Below are 18,398 nucleotides of genomic sequence, written 5' to 3'. Positions count from 1 at the left end.
CGCTTCTGGAATTTCCTTCCTTATTTGTTATAAATTCAGGAAATAAATAATTTAATAAGTAATGATTTTAGAATTATTTTTAGGACTAAAGGAATAAAATAATTGGATAAAAAAAAGCAATCATTTCATGACTAAGAAGGAGGGTTTAACTTCAGTATTGAGATGTGTTTAGTGTTTAGAATCTTCGGAAAAGGGAAGTGACAAGATTTTATTTAATTTTCTACGTATATAGTTGTAATATAAAGCTCCAGGATTAATTCCTATATCTGATATATCAAATAGCATTGCCTTGTTATAGTAATGGTTTTGTAAATACTTGTGAACTGAACCGTACTGAAAAAATTAATAGTATATAATCCTGTAAACCATTTTTCATTGCATATTAATTGAATAGCTCCTGATGTTAAACCCTTATATTTCATGTGACTTAACATTAGGAGATAAAGAAATCGTTGCAGAGACTATTATAGAATTATAAATTTGATTTTATTAAAATTATATTTGAAATTCATTTGTGCTAAATAGAGATATATTTTCATGTAGTGGTAATTTAAATATTTTCTTAAAATAGTTATCTAATTACTAAAGAGTAAAATACTAATGCTTTTTTTTCTGATAAAAGTCAATCTTCATTCTTTCAGCTATTATTTTAAAATCTTTTTTTTTTTTTTTTGTCTCTTCTAGGTTTTTAGAGTATTTTATGATCGTCTCGTAGATGATAGCGATCGATCTTGGTTCTTTAACTCTGTCAAAAATATATGTGAATCAGAACTTCATGAAAATTTCAGCGAATTGCTAGTGGCTCTCGACACTGATAATGATGGTGTGGTGACTGAAGATGACATGCGCTCACTTATGTATTGTGATTTCTCTGATCCGAAGTCGGATAGCCGATTATACATGGAAGTTCAGGACTTCGCCTCTTTAAAAACCATCATTGAAGGATATTTAGAAGAATACAACAACATGAGCAAAAAACCCATGGGTTTAGTTCTTTTCAGGTAAAGAAACGATATATTTCTTCGATTGGTATACGATTTTTTGCTAGACATTTCATGAATTTTAATATTGTTACGAAATTTCCGGGGTTCGTTTGGATAGTGGGAGTTATATGGTGTGGAGAACGCTCAATCAGCAGGCGGCAGTAGAAAATAAAACAACGATGTTTATTTACACGAAGACACACAGGACAGAACAAAGACGACAACTATATACAGCACAGAAGACGATTATCTTCAGCCGAAATGTGCAGCATACAACAAGACTCTACTGCAGACAGTAGCGCACAGCTTAGTTCAGCACTCGCTTGACTCCGTCGCTGCTCTGCTAATCCCTGGAAGACCAGTTCTTCACCGTCGATTCCGATTACTCTTCACCGTCGATCCCGACTACTCTCGACTACTACTGGTTCACGACTACGACTCTCAATTCACGACCACTCCCCGGCAGCAGCTGCAGCTCCTTTTATAGGTCTCAGGAGGCGGGGCTAGAAGCCTCTCAACCAATCAGGAACGTTCGAGGCGTATCACGGTTCCTACTGGACGGATCGGGAAAATTCTCGATGTTTCGGGTATAATCTATTTTAGCGCCAAAGTCGCCAAATGGTCGCCAAGTTTGTCGCCAAGCTCTGGGACCTCCTATGGAACCAACTATGCTGGGTAGCCGCATCACAGATTCGTAACAATATTGATCTATGCATTTTATAAATATATTTACCTTTATCAATGCTGAAAAGCCTCAAACACCCATCCAACTAAATTACGACGGGCGTCCTCTTTTCGTCAAATGACTGATTCATTACCCAAGGATTGTACTTTGATCGCTAGAGATGCCGTCTAAATGGGTTTGGGGGACAGGGAAATTTTTGAGAACTTTTAAAGGATGTTCGAACACGCATCGCTATAGCCAAAGACTAAGCGTTTTTTTTTAAACATCAATTCTTAAAGAATTCGTGAAACCATTGTAGTTTTTGAAGGAGGAAGGGAATTTTTCTTATCATTGACTAGAAATTCAGACGTTTCGGTAGTCCAGAGTGCATGAACTCGAATGATCTGAGGAGAAGTTTAATAGGAAGAATGTCACATTAAAAGCGATGTTTTTAATATGTTTCAGCTATTAAAGAAATGAATTTAGTACTATGATTTCAAATTCTAAATGTGCCTTCTGTATTCTTTAGGTTTGCTGTCGAACATTTGTGTCGCATTTCGAGAGTTCTGAAGCAACGGCGCAGTCACGCCTTACTTGTAGGTGTTGGAGGGTCTGGGCGACAGTCCCTTACGCACTTGGCTGCTCACATTTCTGACTATGAACTTTTCCAGGTAAAGGAATTGTAATGTTATATATTTTAGAATATTTACATTGACAAATCATTTTTGCTAGCTACCTATTTTTAAGGGAGAAAAACTCTAGATAAGTAAATTAAAAAAATGATTATGAATTACGTTTCGTTTCCAAGAATTTTGTATTAAGTCGTGGTATAGCCGAGGAATCTTATAAATCCCACATTTATTTTCAAGTTGAAACTATTTTTTTGAAAATTCTGCAATATTTTTTTTTGTAATATAGATAAGCTAATTTGTTCGTTTTGGAAATGAATATATATATGTAATGATATCTTTTAATTTAATTTAAATCCTAATTCATTTTCTAATTTTTATCTTAAATTAGCCATATTAACTTCATCATAAAATGTTCTCTTATTTCCTGATCCAATTTCCTTTCCTATTTAATTATTTCTAACACGCGCTTAAAAGATATAGAATGTTTTTGATGGGAAATGACCGAATGTTTTTTATGTCCGCCCTGATTATTTTCTCTTTAACGCTGTTAATAATTTTAAACATGGAGTAATAAATGTTACTTTTTAATTAAAACACCAATTTGTACTTAAACTGGAGAGCCAAAAAAAAAAAAGCATTCAACAATTAGGTTTAATGAAGTATTCCTATTAGTCTGATATGAATCAACAGCTGGGTGACGGGAAACGAAAGAGTCTAGGTAAACGTACAGTTTTAAAAAATATTCCATTTGAGATACTTTTAAACTTGCAATTCTTTTTTATTACAAAAAAAAATGATGCAATGAATACAAACACATTCTTACAGCGTATGAAAGAGTAATTTTTATTTTTAATTTATACGACTTGTTTCATGCTTGCATAGATATTACTGATTTGTTTTGTTACAGATTTTTTTTAACTCGTTCTCTGATACGTTAGTTTTGAAATTTTCCCATGTATTCTTATTGATAATACATTATTTTAACTTAATTAATTATTAATAGTTATTTATTAATCTATTAATTCAATTAAATTTTGATTCCATACCATTAACGCTCGCTTGTATTGAATTTGGAAAAAATGTGTTAATCGAGAAATTTAAAATATAATAATGAGAATTTGTGAAATTCATCGCAATGAATTTTGCATAGAAATTCATTGTTATGACTCTAAAAAAATATAATTAAAATTAACAAGCGAAAGTGGTCTCTGAAAAATGTACTCACATACTCTCTAATAAAGGTGCAATTTCTCTCATTTCTGTGTACTTAATTTTACCCATCTAGTTCTTATCGTTTTGTAGTTATCTTTTTCACTTGCACTCAGAGAGATTTCTTGTTCATACACAGTTTGTTGGAAATCTACAACTTTGATGTAAAGACATATATTAAATTTCATATTTATATCTCAAAGGGTTTTAAATTATCCTGTACTACATAATTCCAAATTCCAAAGATTTATGTTTTGGAATCAAGTTGTCTAAAGCATGGTAATTCGTCAAAATCTCCAGTTCTAATTTTTTACGAGATCGATTACAACATTTTTTTCTTTGTAACACTTCTCACCTCAGAAAATAAAAATATATCTGCTTTTTAACACACCAATAAAAATAGATTTTAAAATCCGTTTTTTGATATTTTTTTTCACAGTACACTTTTATTAGTGTTATTAAAAATTTTTTAAATCTCTTTTATTTGTTTTACTTTTTGACCTTTTATTTGATATTCGTTATTATAGAAATTATGGAATCTTGGGATCAGAATTCTCACTATTAAACATTGCCTCTAGAGTGGGAAAATTTATTAAAATAATCGATTAACTAACTAATAACTAAGTCCTAATAATGCTTAAATAGTATATTGTCATCGAGAATGCACAACTGAAATTGTAAAATTTTATGATATCATTCCACACTACTTCGACATAAAACTCTACTTAAATTACAAATTTTTATATCCTCGGCCAATTATTATTAAAGATAACTTTCCATTGATGCATGGCAAAATTATTTAAACTTGACCATCATTTAAACAACGAAACGTCACTTCTTTCATAGGTAGAGATCAGTAAGAGCTACACGATGACCGAGTGGCGAGATGACTTGAAGCTGATTCTGCGCAAATCCACCGCCACCGAGCAGCACGGCGTCTTCCTCTTCACCGACAGCCAGATCAAAGAGGAATCATTTCTGGAGGACATCAACAACTTGCTGAACGCCGGTGAAGTGCCTAATCTTTTCGCGCCAGATGAGAAGCAAGAGATATGCGAGAAGATGCTGCAGATTGATAAGTTAGTACCGCTTTTGCGAATCTGATAAATCAGTCCTAGTCAGTAGATCTTATCCTAAATAAATGGCCTTGAGTTTCGAAAAATTCCATCATAGATCCAAATACTCTTCTTTAAGTTATAACAAGTTACTGTAAGTTTGATGTATGTAAGCAATGGAAATCAGGTCGTGCACCATGACAGCATGCATTTCATTGCTGGTGTAATCAACTCTATTAACTGGCGCTTTCTACTTCCACTGTTTCATAAAATATATGCTAAAACTGAGTAATGTTAGCTACGAAAATGCTGAAATTACAAATTAAGATTCACTTTCATAGGCACACAGTTTCTTGATTGGTAGTATAGCAACTTTAAAATTAAGATGATAATAGAAAAAAAAAGCTTTGGGGAGCTGAAAAGTAACACAGAATTGTATAACTAAATCATAAAACATGCAAAAAAGCATTGCAACGGGAATACTGGAATGAGCGTTGATAATAAAATAATACTTAAAAAAAAAAATCTTACCTTGCCGTAGAAATATAATAAATCAATATATGTATCTTAAACTATTACTATCAACCCGTAACAAAGATAATATAAACAGAGGAAGCAGAAAAGGGAATTTAGTTTTATATCAAGATGCATAATCAAAGCTTTTTAAATGATATTTTGTGATGAATTAAATATGAATATATTAATTGACGTCCCCAAAAATACGATAGAGAGATAAATGTCATCCAGGGTGTTCTCTCACTGCTAATGATCATCAGTGTTTTTAGATGTGCAAAAAGCGCTCTGGGCATGATATTTTTTTCGCCCTTTTAACATATTTTTCTTTTTAAAAATCAAATATACTTTTTAACGCTATATCTCTATTCATTAAGATTAGCGCCCGGGAATCTAAACTCCCCCTTGACTCTCTCCCTTCCTCCTCTCGTTACGCTATTACAAATAAAGTCGACACGCTGCCCATCGGAATTCTTAGCAAGATGGAGAGCAATATTTATTTATAATTTATATGATATATTTACTAACTGCATAAAATTTGTGACATCTTGCCTGTTTTTCCATTTGAGACATTTGGTGCTCTGCCTTTCAGACAGCGAGAGAAATCGCAACAAACGGACGGCACGCCCATCGCCCTGTTCAACATGTTCGTCCAGCGAGCGAGGGACCAGCTGCACATCGTGCTGGCCATGAGTCCAATCGGAGACTCCTTCCGTAACCGCTTGCGGAAATTCCCATCCCTTGTGAACTGCTGCACCATCGATTGGTTTCAGGTAGGCAAAGGGAATCAAGTTAACTACTTTTTCTTTACACTGAAGCTATCTTTATGGTAGTTAAAAAAGTCGGAATTGCAAATTTTAGTATTAAAGTGTACATTAATGAATGAAAGAAGCATCTCCTATTCTTTACAAAAGTTGCTTTACCGGCGTCCTGGCCTAGGGATAGCGCGTCTTCCTCGTGGTCCTGGACATCCCGGGTTCTAGTCCTGGTTAAGGAATGGTTGTTCTTTACCCTGTGTTCTATTTGTGAGGTGTGTGAAAGAGACCCTCTGTAAAAAAGGGTTGTGCAAGTGAGTGTGTGAGTGTCATCTTCATATGAGATAAAATTAGACTTCTGCCCCCGGGTGCTCAGGGGTCTTTACCCTCAGAAGCTACTGCACCCCTCTCTCCCCGATCGCTTGTCTTGGTTTGAATTGGTGTTCAATCCAAGAGGGATAAGCAACAACAACAACAACAGTTTTTTTTTTTTTTTTTTTTTGATAATTAGAATAAAATGCCTAAAAATAAGTTTAAAACTGAGTTATTTTGTGAAAAATGTGTCTATTTATATGGTACGTCTTTTGTTGATTTTATCATCAGTTTGCTTAAATTAAATTAATTTGCTTAAATTAAATTCTCTTGAATCTTATAACTGATGAATTTCATATTTTCTCGATTGATGTTCATGAGAATCAATATGTAATGTAATTTCATTATTAAGGTTAAGCTATTCAATCTAAATATGAGTGCAAAATAAATTAACCAGAAATTGTACAGATATTAATAAGCAAGAAACAATTGTCTTGCATGTTGCTAAATATCACATGTGATTTTTTTTGTACTAAAATTCTGAACGTGTTGTTAAATTTAAGAAAAATATCAAGCATTAAAAAAAATACAACTTTAGTATAAAAATCATCTAGTCATTATCATATATGACGTTCATTTTTCAGCTAGGTCAAGTGAAAAATATGTAAGAACTGATATCGGCCATTGCTTCATTTCTCTTCAAACTACAATTAAAAAAGAGTTTAAGCGCCATAAAACGTATTCATATTTTGTTGCATGGGGAGGATAGAAAGGGGAGGGGAGGAATAAGCAAATACTATCGTAGGAGAGTGCTAAGAAGAAGTTCAATTTCTCTTTCTCCCACTTACAGCAATGATGATTGTAACTTTTCTTTTATGTTTATGTCATTTTTTTCTTCTTTAAAATTGTTAGGCTTGGCCAGAAGATGCTTTGGAAGCCGTGGCCAGTAAATTCTTGGAGGAAGTTGAACTCTCCGATAAGGAAAGAGACGGTTGCATTTACATGTGCAAATTGTTCCACACGACCACAGAAACACTTTCTGAGCTGTATTTCTCTAAACTGCAACGTCACAACTACGTCACTCCGACATCGTTTCTGGAACTGATATCGACGTTTAAAACGCTTTTGGAAAGAAAGAGAAAGTATGTTTTTATTTGCTTTTAAATTATATGAATGAAATATTCGCAATTATGAACATTTCCTTACTTTTCATTTTATTGCATATATAGTATAATAAAAGTCAAAAAATTCGAAATCAAGATTTTCACGAATTTCCTCGTCTTAGACCTCTCCGAGTTCGAAAAACTCATTTTAGGAAAATGGCCGCCTGTCTATGACATAAATAACTCAAAAACGCTTTGAGCTAAACGATTGAAATTTGGCACACACTCTTTACACGAAATTAACAGATTTCTATTAAATTTTAAGTAAAATCTGTTCAAAGAAAATCTGGCTGTTTGAATATAAATTAAAACGTTATAATTAAAAAACGAAGATAGCTAGATCGATAAAATTAGGGACATATATAATATAAAATATGTGGTGTAGGCATCTATCAAAAAATTTTGGACCGAATCCAGCAAGGGGTTGACCATTAGTCAATCTGTGCTTTCAGAAATGTGTAAATCCGATAGCTCGACTTTAATATATCGAATTTGGTACGTGATGTTGTGATTGCAATTGAGGTTTTGGGCCAAATTTTTGTTTCAATCGGTTGAGAGAAATGTGTCTTAAACACAAATTCGATTTTCAGATACTATTAACTGCATGCCAGGGAATAATCGCCAAATATGTAGCCAAGGATGACAAGATAGATTCTGTCAAAATGGTAAATTCACGCCAAAAGTCAATATTTTGTAACTTTTATACGCCAATGCCATGTAAGGCGTTCTCTGACATGACAAATTTATTAGAGAGCATATGAGAAAATTTTGGAATACCACTTCCATTGGTTCTTTTCAAGATTTTTACTAAGAAATCTTGTTTCTGTGCTTTAAGCAGTTTTTGCTTTCCGCTTCCTTTTGGTATAAATTACGGTTTGAAGTCTAGAGTGATATTTTATGTCATTTTATTCAAATTAATTCTAGATAATTGAAAAATAATTTTCGGACATTTTAACTTCGTTGGGATGAAAGGTGGAATTTATGAAATTAGACAACCAATCCGATTTCATGAAAATTAGAGTTTTGTAAAAATTTGAAAATGCATTTTTTTTTTTTTTTTGACATGTGTATATAACAAGTAGCAGGAGTTTTTAAAATTTTAAGAGTTAATTTTGATTCGATAGAATAAATTCAAGAGATGTTACTGTAGTTAAGAAACTTGTCCACAGATGGCATCTAATTCAATTTGTTTTTCTTATTCTGTGCCATGAATAATGCGACAATCAATGAAAATGAAATGCGTAATGAAGGCAAAATTAAATTGGAAAGAAGTAATCCAAAATTAAATTAAAGAATTAATCCAAAAGAGTGTCAAATTCTATTTAAGGAAAAAAAAAATCGCCTTTTACTTTTGCAAGAGTTTATTTTAAACTATTTATACAAGCGACAATCAATGAAAATGAAATGCGTAATGAAGGCAAAATTAAATTGGAAAGAAGTAATCCAAAATTAAATTAAAGAATTAATCCAAAAGAGTGTCAAATTCTATTTAAGGAAAAAAAAATCGCCTTTTACTTTTGCAAGAGTTTATTTTAAACTATTTATACAAGCGACAATCAATGAAAATGAAATGCGTAATGAAGGCAAAATTAAATTGGAAAGAAGTAATCCAAAATTAAATTAAAGAATTAATCCAAAAGAGTGTCAAATTCTATTTAAGGAAAAAAAAAATCGCCTTTTACTTTTGCAAGAGTTTATTTTAAACTATTTATACAAGCGACAATCAATGAAAATGAAATGCGTAATGAAGGCAAAATTAAATTGGAAAGAAGTAATCCAAAATTAAATTAAAGAATTAATCCAAAAGAGTGTCAAATTCTATTTAAGGAAAAAAAAATCGCCTTTTACTTTTGCAAGAGTTTATTTTAAACTATTTATACAAGCGACAATCAATGAAAATGAAATGCGTAATGAAGGCAAAATTAAATTGGAAAGAAGTAATCCAAAATTAAATTAAAGAATTAATCCAAAAGAGTGTCAAATTCTATTTAAGGAAAAAAAAATCGCCTTTTACTTTTGTAAGAGTTTATTTTAAACTATTTATACAAGCAAAGTTCCCTGCATTTATTTTTAACAATAAAACTACTAACTAAATTGTTATTCCAATTGTAATGGTCATATAAAAATTGCAAAACAGAAAAAGTTTGTTTGAAAACATTCAATGGTTTATTTCATTTCATTTATTATTATTATTTATTTAACAGGTATATTTATTTCTTAATTTCTTTTGTTTTTTAGTCGAAGAATTACGTATATTTCAACATAAGAGTTCTTTTTTTTTAATGGTTATGTTTACAGACTGATGATGATTTATTTTTGAATTGCCTGAGATTTCATTTGTAGATAGAATTTTCATGCGAAATGCCTGAAAGTTACCTTTTGTAAGAAAATTTCTTTAATTTTAATTTTGAGAGAAACAATTTTTTTCTCTTTTAATTGGCTATACCAATCCGAGGAAGGTAATGGAAAATAAAGCACTTGCATCCGGTATATGTTTCTTAAATGATAAAATAGATTTAAAAAATTTAACAATTTACTTCAAATTTACTTTACATTAAACAGGCCTTATCTCATATAATCATACACACACATGCACGCAAGTATCTTCAATAATTTGTTTTCACTATTAATTTGCTTTTTATTTATTATTTTATTATGCTCTAATTTATCATTTAGAGAGGTACTGAAAGCCAAAAATCGGTACGAAGTAGGACTTCAGGAGCTCCAGAACGCCGCATTTGCCGTTGCAAAAATGCAAGAAAAATTGACCAGTCTTCAGCCCACTTTAGTTATCGCAGGTAAAAAAGTTGAAGAACAGATGGCGGTGGTCCAGGCTGAGTCCGCTGATGTGGCCGAAGTGGAGAAAGTGGTGAAGCAAGACGAAGCTGTGGCGAACGAACAAGCTGCGGCTGCTCAGGCCATCAAAGACGAATGTGACTTCGATTTAGCTCGCGCTGTCCCGATCCTCGAGGCCGCCATTGCAGCCTTGGACACATTGACACCTGCGGTAAGCAATTTTTTCTTCACGGGCATGCTGTATTAATAAAAGATTTTCCTCTATGCACCGTCTAGTACAAATAATTTCCCACGGAGCCATTAGGAATTCACTTACTTTGGGAATTAATCTATTTGGAATCTTGCCTTGCTAATAATTTTGCTTCTTCTGTTTTTGTTCTTTTACCTTAATCCATGCATGATGAATACTAGATTGATTCTAAACTGAATATCAGGCCTTTCCATTCTAATTAAAACTAGAATTAGAGGGAAGGAAGAGAGAATAATATTCGCTTTATTTCATTAGATTTTCAGTCCTGTAAAAACACTTTGAGATTTCCTGCTCCAATAATTAAAAGGTTGCATTTATTTATCAATTTATTAATGCCTCTGTATGAAAAATTACAAAAAAAATCTTTTTATTAATAAAGTAAATTCTAAAGTAAAAGTCTAGCTTTTATAAAAGAATAGATATTTTTAGGAAATAAGTTACTCAAGAAAAAAATGTACTGATTTGAATTTTAATTCGATTTTCTAAATGAATCTAATTTATTTATAGAGTAAAATATTATAAATAAATATATAAACTTCAGTTTTATCTAATTACTTTTCTTATTTTGTTGTAATTTTGATTTTCCGCAGAATGGGGTTGAGAGTTCCTATCCTCAAAATCTTATTGAAGTTTGTTTTCAGGGAATGTGTTGATTTTAATTTGTGAAAACACTTGTGAATAATTTTTTGGTAATTTGGGAAATAATTTGTGATTTTATTTTCCTGATACTGTGTACGTTAAATCAATAAAACTGTTTTGAAGCCATTTTCTCTATTCTTCCTTTTTCCTAACTATATTTATTTTGCGTTTATCTCATAACATTTATGCATTTCTAATAAAAATGTTTGTTTTTGTTCATAGGATATCACAGTTGTAAAATCTATGAAAAGTCCTCCTGCAGGTGTGAAGTTGGTAATGGAAGCTATCTGCGTTTTGAAAGGCATAAAGCCTGATCGAATTCCTGACCCTGCTGGAACAGGTAAGCTTCACAAATTGCGGACACAAAACGTAGATACTATATTTCTTAGAATCTAGGGAAATCCTCCTTGTATTTCGAATTAATAAGAAAGAATGCCATTACTATTTCATAAATGTTTCCTTTTTTTCTGATAAATTTATTGTTTTAGATTTTAAATTAAAAAAGCACGCAACATCCTATTTTTTAGGTAAAATGATTGAGGATTATTGGGGTCCATCCAAAAAACTTCTAGGAGATATGAAGTTTCTAGAAAGTTTAAAGAATTACGATAAAGTGAGTTATTTTAAAATTTTGGGTTTATCAATTATTTCTTTTATTAGATTTTAAATAGTTTCACTATGCTGTTATTTCTTCTTCCTATTCCTAGTTTTTGATCATTTAAGAAACTATTTTATTAATAAACCAATACTATAACTCTACCTGATAAACTAAGTTATCTGGAAAATAAGATTTTCTTAAAAGCATGTTTGGTAAAACTTATAAAAGTTTTTCTGTTACAGATTATACGATTTTATTTAATTTTGTATAAATATATAATCATATTCTTCCTTTCTAAGTTAAAAAATTTCTGTAATATAAAAAACGCCCCGTAAATTCACAAATTCATAAAAAAATAATAGAATATTATATAAATTTTATGTGAGTCAGCATATTGGCAAGAGTTGGCTTATAGCGATGGTGCACTGGATAGTTACAAACTGGATAGGTCGGGCATAAAGAGATATCGCTATGTTGACTTAGAAGATTGGTGATGTTCCTGTTATCATATCTGTGTGATAATCTTTGGTTACCTCTATGAAAACAAAAATGTAAACAAATGAATACACATAACGTTGTCAATTTAGTCGCACTCATCCTGATTGTGTTTCTTCACTTTTATGTCGATGAGCAAATGGGTCGTACATGAAGAAGCCAATGGCATAAAAGTCTTGCTCAGAATTTTTGCACCTCTCACAGTATAATTTATTGTGAATTCATCTTTTCTGGCAAGATTATCTTTTGAGAGATTTATTGCATTTGAAGAAATTGCCAAATTTACGGTATAGAATTGGGTTGACGACGAATTGGTTACAATCAACCCTGTCATTCAGCACATTGAATTTATTTATTTGAAATTTCTTTTCATACCCATCCTACTTTACAGGCGGAGCTTCAGAAGAGTTCCTCTTTAAGGGCAGGAAAAAAACGTAGTTGACCATTTTCCCATCTTTGCCGAGGTACAGTGCGAAATGCAGAAAGAAAAGAAAACTATGAATTCGATCATGCATGCATTGGTCGTGTCGATTTTTTCTTATGGTGGCTCTTTCGAAAGAGATCATGTTCAAACTAAAGAAATTTAGATTTTTGTTTTGAGTTGATCCCAACATCTGTTTCATGCATTTTCGTGTGGACGATTAATGAAATGAAACTATGAATGAACGTTTATGCTTCGTATCTATTTAGTGTGTGGTTGAAGCACATGCAGTTTCAAGTAATCTTTGGAAAAGGTAATATTATTGTTTTGATTGGTATGCAAGTATTTATCCAAATCTATATTATATGGACAAATATTGCTGCTATCTCAAAAACAAACAAATTATTTTATACCCAAAATTTATTTAGAAAATAGATGCTAAAATGATTACTTATATGCCACATTATTATGATTACGTTGCCACATTATTTCGCCCTTATAATTATTTTAGGACAATATTCCACCCAAAGCAATGAAAGAAATAAGGAAAACTTATATATCAAATCCTGAATTTGATCCAGAAAAAATTAAAATTGCCTCCACTGCGGCTGAAGGCTTATGTCGCTGGGTGCGAGCGATGGACTCGTACGATGAGTGAGTATTCGAATACAACTTTCATAGCTGGCATGCATTCTCTTGTTTTTATACATTTGTTTCTGTGAATTGTTCTTCATTTATATGTAATAGTACGTAACCATTTATATACAATGTGTCAAATAATTTTTTAGATTCACTCTATAAAATGAATTAGAAGGTTAAATCCGGATATCTCGGCGGAATAGAAGAATTATCTTATGGTACCTCTGCCACGAATTCCATGGACACGTTGGTGAAACATGTTATTTCCGCTTTCCCTGAGAAAACAACAATAGTGATGGGTTTGTGTTGACCGCATTTCTGATGACGGAATAGGAGGGGTTGGTGCATAGGAGGGATCGCTGATAGGCATTTTAAAATTGCTGTCAGCACTCGTATTATTATTGCGGCGACCTAATCATCTAAAGGCCTGAATAGAAAGATTTGTCTGCATGATATCTTCATTACGACTTAAGCTGCATCTTCTGATTTTTTTTTCAGCCGTTGCAAAATCTATGGAATCACATTTGATTCTCTGACTTCCTTCTGACCTGACCTAAGCTGCATCTCCTGGATGCTGAATTTTTTTAGCTTTTGCAAAAATCTATCGACTCACATTTGACTATTTGATCACTTTTAACTCGTCTTTCATTTCCCCTCCACCGCAGTTCTTCTAACAAATGGTGCCTCTAGTCATTGTAAGGAAATGGTTGTTTCAGAATTCTTGTCCCGTTTCTAGTTTCTGTAACTCTTAGGCACGTATCTGTTCTGTTTCTTACGGATAACGCAATCCAATTACAACGAGGTCTGTTTTATCCATTGCACCTATCTAATTGCTTTTAACGGCATATTAAGATTTTGAATTGAAAGTTTTAATATCATGAAGTTTATAGCCTTCATATTACCTGTAAATTGCAACATGCTTGATTTAAAAATCGTGCACAACGTTCGATGGAACCGACTGTTGAATTTTAAACTTCTAAATTTGACATACTGTCACTTCTTGAATAACAGATACTCACTAAAAAAAGAGTTTTCAAAATTGTAACTAAGAATTATTTGAAACTAATGTTTTTCCTCAACAACTTCGGAGTATATTAATCGTCTTAACACCAATTTACAATCCAAATTTTTTTCAGGGGTAATAACAGTTTTATATCCATATAGATTTTTGCTTTAACTTTGATGAAGTTTAACAATAATTTTAAGTATACTTTTTAACAGCTTTTCATTATCTTAACTATTGCATGCACGTTACAACTATATGAATTACATTTTTCATGTGTGCACAGTTTATCTTTCCTATGATTAAGAATTAATTTTTGAACATAATTTAATGACAGACTTATCAAGTTTAAAATATTACCATGCTTTAATATTTCGGGAACGGTATAAAAGTTCAAATCTACCCATATTCAAATTTCTTTGAGCGAGTTCATTCTTTTACGTGTAATTTTCCCTCTATTTACAAATGCAGGGATAGTTGTATTTATTGCCTGTTTGTGAACAATAGATTAATAATTGAAAAATATGTTCGAATAATTATTTAAATGAAATAATTATTTGAAAAAGATGTAAATTTGATATATAAGTGTAAATGCGGCTGTAAGATTCAGAACTGTATTTGAATTATCTACATTGAAATAGTTCTTGTAAATCCGAAAGAACAGTTAATATAAGTTCTTTTTAGCCAATAAATAGGTGCATATTACAGTAAAAATATAATTTGTGATTAACAATTAAAAGTGGAAGAAAAAATTATCCAGATTTCTTGAAATGCATGCAAGGATTTATTTTCTATTAATTTCGAGAAGCTTTACAAATAAATTTAAGAAATAATTAGAGATATCACTTATCCTAATGAATAATGATTTATTATATTAAAGTACAGATTAAATATCAAGTCTTATCTTAATTTTCAGCACTGTTTTATTGATTTTCAGCCTATTTTTAATCTTTCTCTCTCTCACACACACACACGCACACACACGTACACACAGGCACTGATTTATAATTATTTTAGTTGAAAAATCCAGAATAATTTACCCATATTCATAATACTTTTACTTGCAATTTAGAGTTATCAAAATCGTAGCACCCAAGAAGGAAGCTTTGGCTCAAGCAGAGAACGATCTGAATACGGCTCTCGCTGCTTTGAAAGTGAAACAGGACAGTTTGAAGGAGGTGCAGAATAAATTAGCTGCACTGGAACAAAAGCTTGCGCAAGCTCAAAAGGAAAAAGAAGGTTCGTAATTCCATGCTCTTTTAGAATAAAAGTTAAGATTTTTTTCATAGCATTTCAAAAGTTGAATGTTCTCTGATGAATTTTAAAATGTATATATACTTGCAAAGGTCTGGAATTTGACTGGTACTTTATTTGTTTCGATTTTAAAAACCACAATACTTCGGAAACTTAAACGCAAAGAAAATCTCTTACTTAATGTTACTCATGTAAAAGATAGCTGAACTGTTATAGATAATTAAGTATTAACGATTTCACGTAGCATTGTTTTTTGTTTTGAGTTTCGATATCATAAATTTTCATTTCCACAATTTTGACATTTTTAAATCATTGTACTTTTTAAGAGCTTAAGTCAGGTTTTGATTTTTTAAAATATGATTTGAATGCCTGTTAACATAGCGAGTCTTTGCTGAATGATAATTTGCAGAATGCTATTTTGTACATACCCGCTATTTTTATTGTTTCCATTTTGTTTGTCTAAAACTAAAGTTTCAATCATACGTAATATGCTGCAAATCATCGACAGAAATTACAATTTGAAAAATTTTACTTCAATTGGAAATAAAGACAAACGATCGTACAAACTGCAAAATAAGTTACGACAAGGAATTTTTAGTTATGGAAGAAGACGAAGTCAAAGTGCCAAACCAGAATGATGAATTAAGAATTGGTTCATCTTGTAACACCAGCCGACAATGAAAGAAAATATAATGTGAGGAAAAAGTAATTTTTATTATTAAGAAGAAATTAATTGTTCAAAGTGCCACCGTAACAGTTGAATTTAACTGAGATTGAGCCAAATGAAGAAGCAAAAAGGCTTTTTATGAGAAATATGCTTTGATAAACTGAATTGCCGTTGTTGAAGGCAAAAAATTAATATTAAAAATTATGCCTTGTAACTATTTCAGTAATGATGAAAATCTTTTCAAATTAACTTATGTTTCAATTTCTTCCTTCTAAAACAATGTTTAGGATTTTTTAAATTATAAATGCTTCTTTAACTTGAACTATATCCTACACATTTTCCTATTGAAAATTAATCTTTTGAAATCTTATTTTCTGTGGCGTAATGCGTTAGTGACTGAACAACCGATTAGGCAATAGTATATATTAATAATTAAAAATATAAACTTAGAGGTAATTGTGGTAGAAAACAATTTAAGGCAAAAAATATACCTATTTTCTGTTTTTTTTTTTTTTTTTCAGATCTCGAGAACCAAGTGCAGCTGTGCGCCACACAGCTTGAGCGAGCCCAGCTTCTGATCGGAGGCTTAGGCGGAGAGAAAGATCGCTGGAATGAATCTGCGGTCGAACTGGGAGTGCTATACAACAATCTTACCGGCGACATACTCATCGCTTCGGCAGTAGTGGCTTATCTCGGGGCTTTCACTTTCGCATTTAGACAGGTTTGTTGAGTAGGCCTCATCTGTACATTTCGTCAGTTGAAAGTTCTGAAATCATGTTGGGTCTTTGTTTTCAGGACCAGAGCTCAAGTTGGGTCGTTGCTTGTAAGCAGTGCGGCATCCCTTGCTCTGATGAATTTTCCCTGAGAGACACCCTCGGAGATCCTGTTCTGATCAGAGACTGGAACCTCGCAGGATTGCCAACGGATAACTTCTCCGTCGAAAACGGAATTATTATTAGGTACTTTGAAAATTCTTTCTAACAATAAAGTAGGCCCATTTGGTTTGTAATCACATATCTCAAATTTGAGTTTGAGTCTGGCAACATTTCCAAATAATAGCATTTGACTACATAGACTTCATGTTGCTTCGACTTGGCAATCAATCGGTTTCATTAATTGTGGGTTGTAATTATGAATCACTGTATTGGCAAGTCTGTTTACCAGTAAATTGCAAATTTTGGCATCAGATTGTTCTTGGTATTTCAGTAAATTATATACATAATAATAATATATAAGGTTATTATAATTAAACTTGGCCTATTCGGAGCACTCTGTAACTGTAACTAAAATGTAGATTAATTCGAAAATTTGTTCAGATCTCAAAAACTTTCCATTAGGGTTTACATAACATCAAAATGTAAACAAGCTATAAATTCCAACACAAGCATCATTTATTTGTTACAGACTGTTTATTGAACAGCTGATCCTTAGTGATCTGTCGCATATGCAATGTTATATGATCAGTCAACATTCCCTGATTGGCCGCGGTGGCCTGGTGGTAAGGTCTCGGCTTCGGAACCGGAGAGTTTCAGGTTCGAGACCCGATTCCACCGAAGAACCGTCGTGTAAGGGGGTCAGTTGCACGTTAAATCCGTCCTGACCAAACGTCCTCCCGCTGGTGTGGTGTGGAGAGGAGGGTGCCAGCTTATGTGCCGTCCTCGTTATCTGACCGCGGTTCAAAATTACGAGGTCCGTCCCAAAATAGCCCTAGTGTTGCTTCAAACGGGACGTTAATATAACTAAACCAAACCAAACCATTCCCTGATTATCAATGCTCTCCCCTCATGCACCCTCTCGTAAATCAATAGCCATAGTTGCCGAGACAATGCTGCTCACTGTATCTTCTTTTCACATCCAGAACTCGCTCAGTTCCATTTTTAATGCAAATCTGGTTATTTTCTTCGATTGCAGTGCTAAAATTATCATTCTTTGTATTATCAAAATGCTTTAAAATGTGAAAATAACAGTTTTAAGAGCCATGACGCTAAAAAAAGGTTAAAACAGTTCATACTTACTGCATGCCTTTTAAGGCATTTTGTTGTAATTCTCTTTCTAGCAGAGATTTTTTATACTTCTTTTCGTGGATCTTTCAGGATAACCTTTGAATTGTTTAGCTACAAATCTTTTAATAAATCCGTATTTTAATTACAGCTACCTAGTGTTCTGAATATAGGCTCTGTTTAGGTAGTGTTCTGAATAATAGGCGTAATTGAATAGTCATCACTTTGTACATTTTTTCAAACAAAAACTGAATTCAAAGCAAGAATAGAATTACAGTATGATAACTTACTCCTGATAATAATAATAAGAGATAGATAATAATAGTAATAATATGATAGATAAATAGATA

The 18,398-nt window shown here is 32.2% G+C and overlaps 1 protein-coding gene across 1 annotated transcript in view; it reads left to right on the top strand.

Moving 5' to 3' along the window:
* The window catches only part of LOC129983797 (dynein axonemal heavy chain 7-like), a 135,663-nt gene that overhangs the window by 91,732 nt on the left and 25,533 nt on the right, over positions 1-18,398 (top strand). Inside the window, exons 41-52 of the mRNA XM_056093431.1 lie at positions 685-1,001; positions 2,177-2,318; positions 4,335-4,567; positions 5,649-5,829; positions 7,036-7,265; positions 9,963-10,293; positions 11,194-11,311; positions 11,499-11,584; positions 12,997-13,139; positions 15,200-15,366; positions 16,570-16,769; positions 16,844-17,007. Of these exons, the coding sequence (XP_055949406.1) occupies positions 685-1,001; positions 2,177-2,318; positions 4,335-4,567; positions 5,649-5,829; positions 7,036-7,265; positions 9,963-10,293; positions 11,194-11,311; positions 11,499-11,584; positions 12,997-13,139; positions 15,200-15,366; positions 16,570-16,769; positions 16,844-17,007 (2,312 nt within the window). The remainder of the gene's footprint in view (positions 1-684; positions 1,002-2,176; positions 2,319-4,334; positions 4,568-5,648; positions 5,830-7,035; positions 7,266-9,962; positions 10,294-11,193; positions 11,312-11,498; positions 11,585-12,996; positions 13,140-15,199; positions 15,367-16,569; positions 16,770-16,843; positions 17,008-18,398) is intronic.

This window comes from Argiope bruennichi, chromosome 9, assembly GCF_947563725.1.
Source record: "Argiope bruennichi chromosome 9, qqArgBrue1.1, whole genome shotgun sequence".
Classification (NCBI taxonomy): domain Eukaryota; kingdom Metazoa; phylum Arthropoda; class Arachnida; order Araneae; family Araneidae; genus Argiope; species Argiope bruennichi.
Note: the sequence above shows the minus strand (reverse complement) of the source record. Positions and strands in the feature narration are given on the sequence as shown.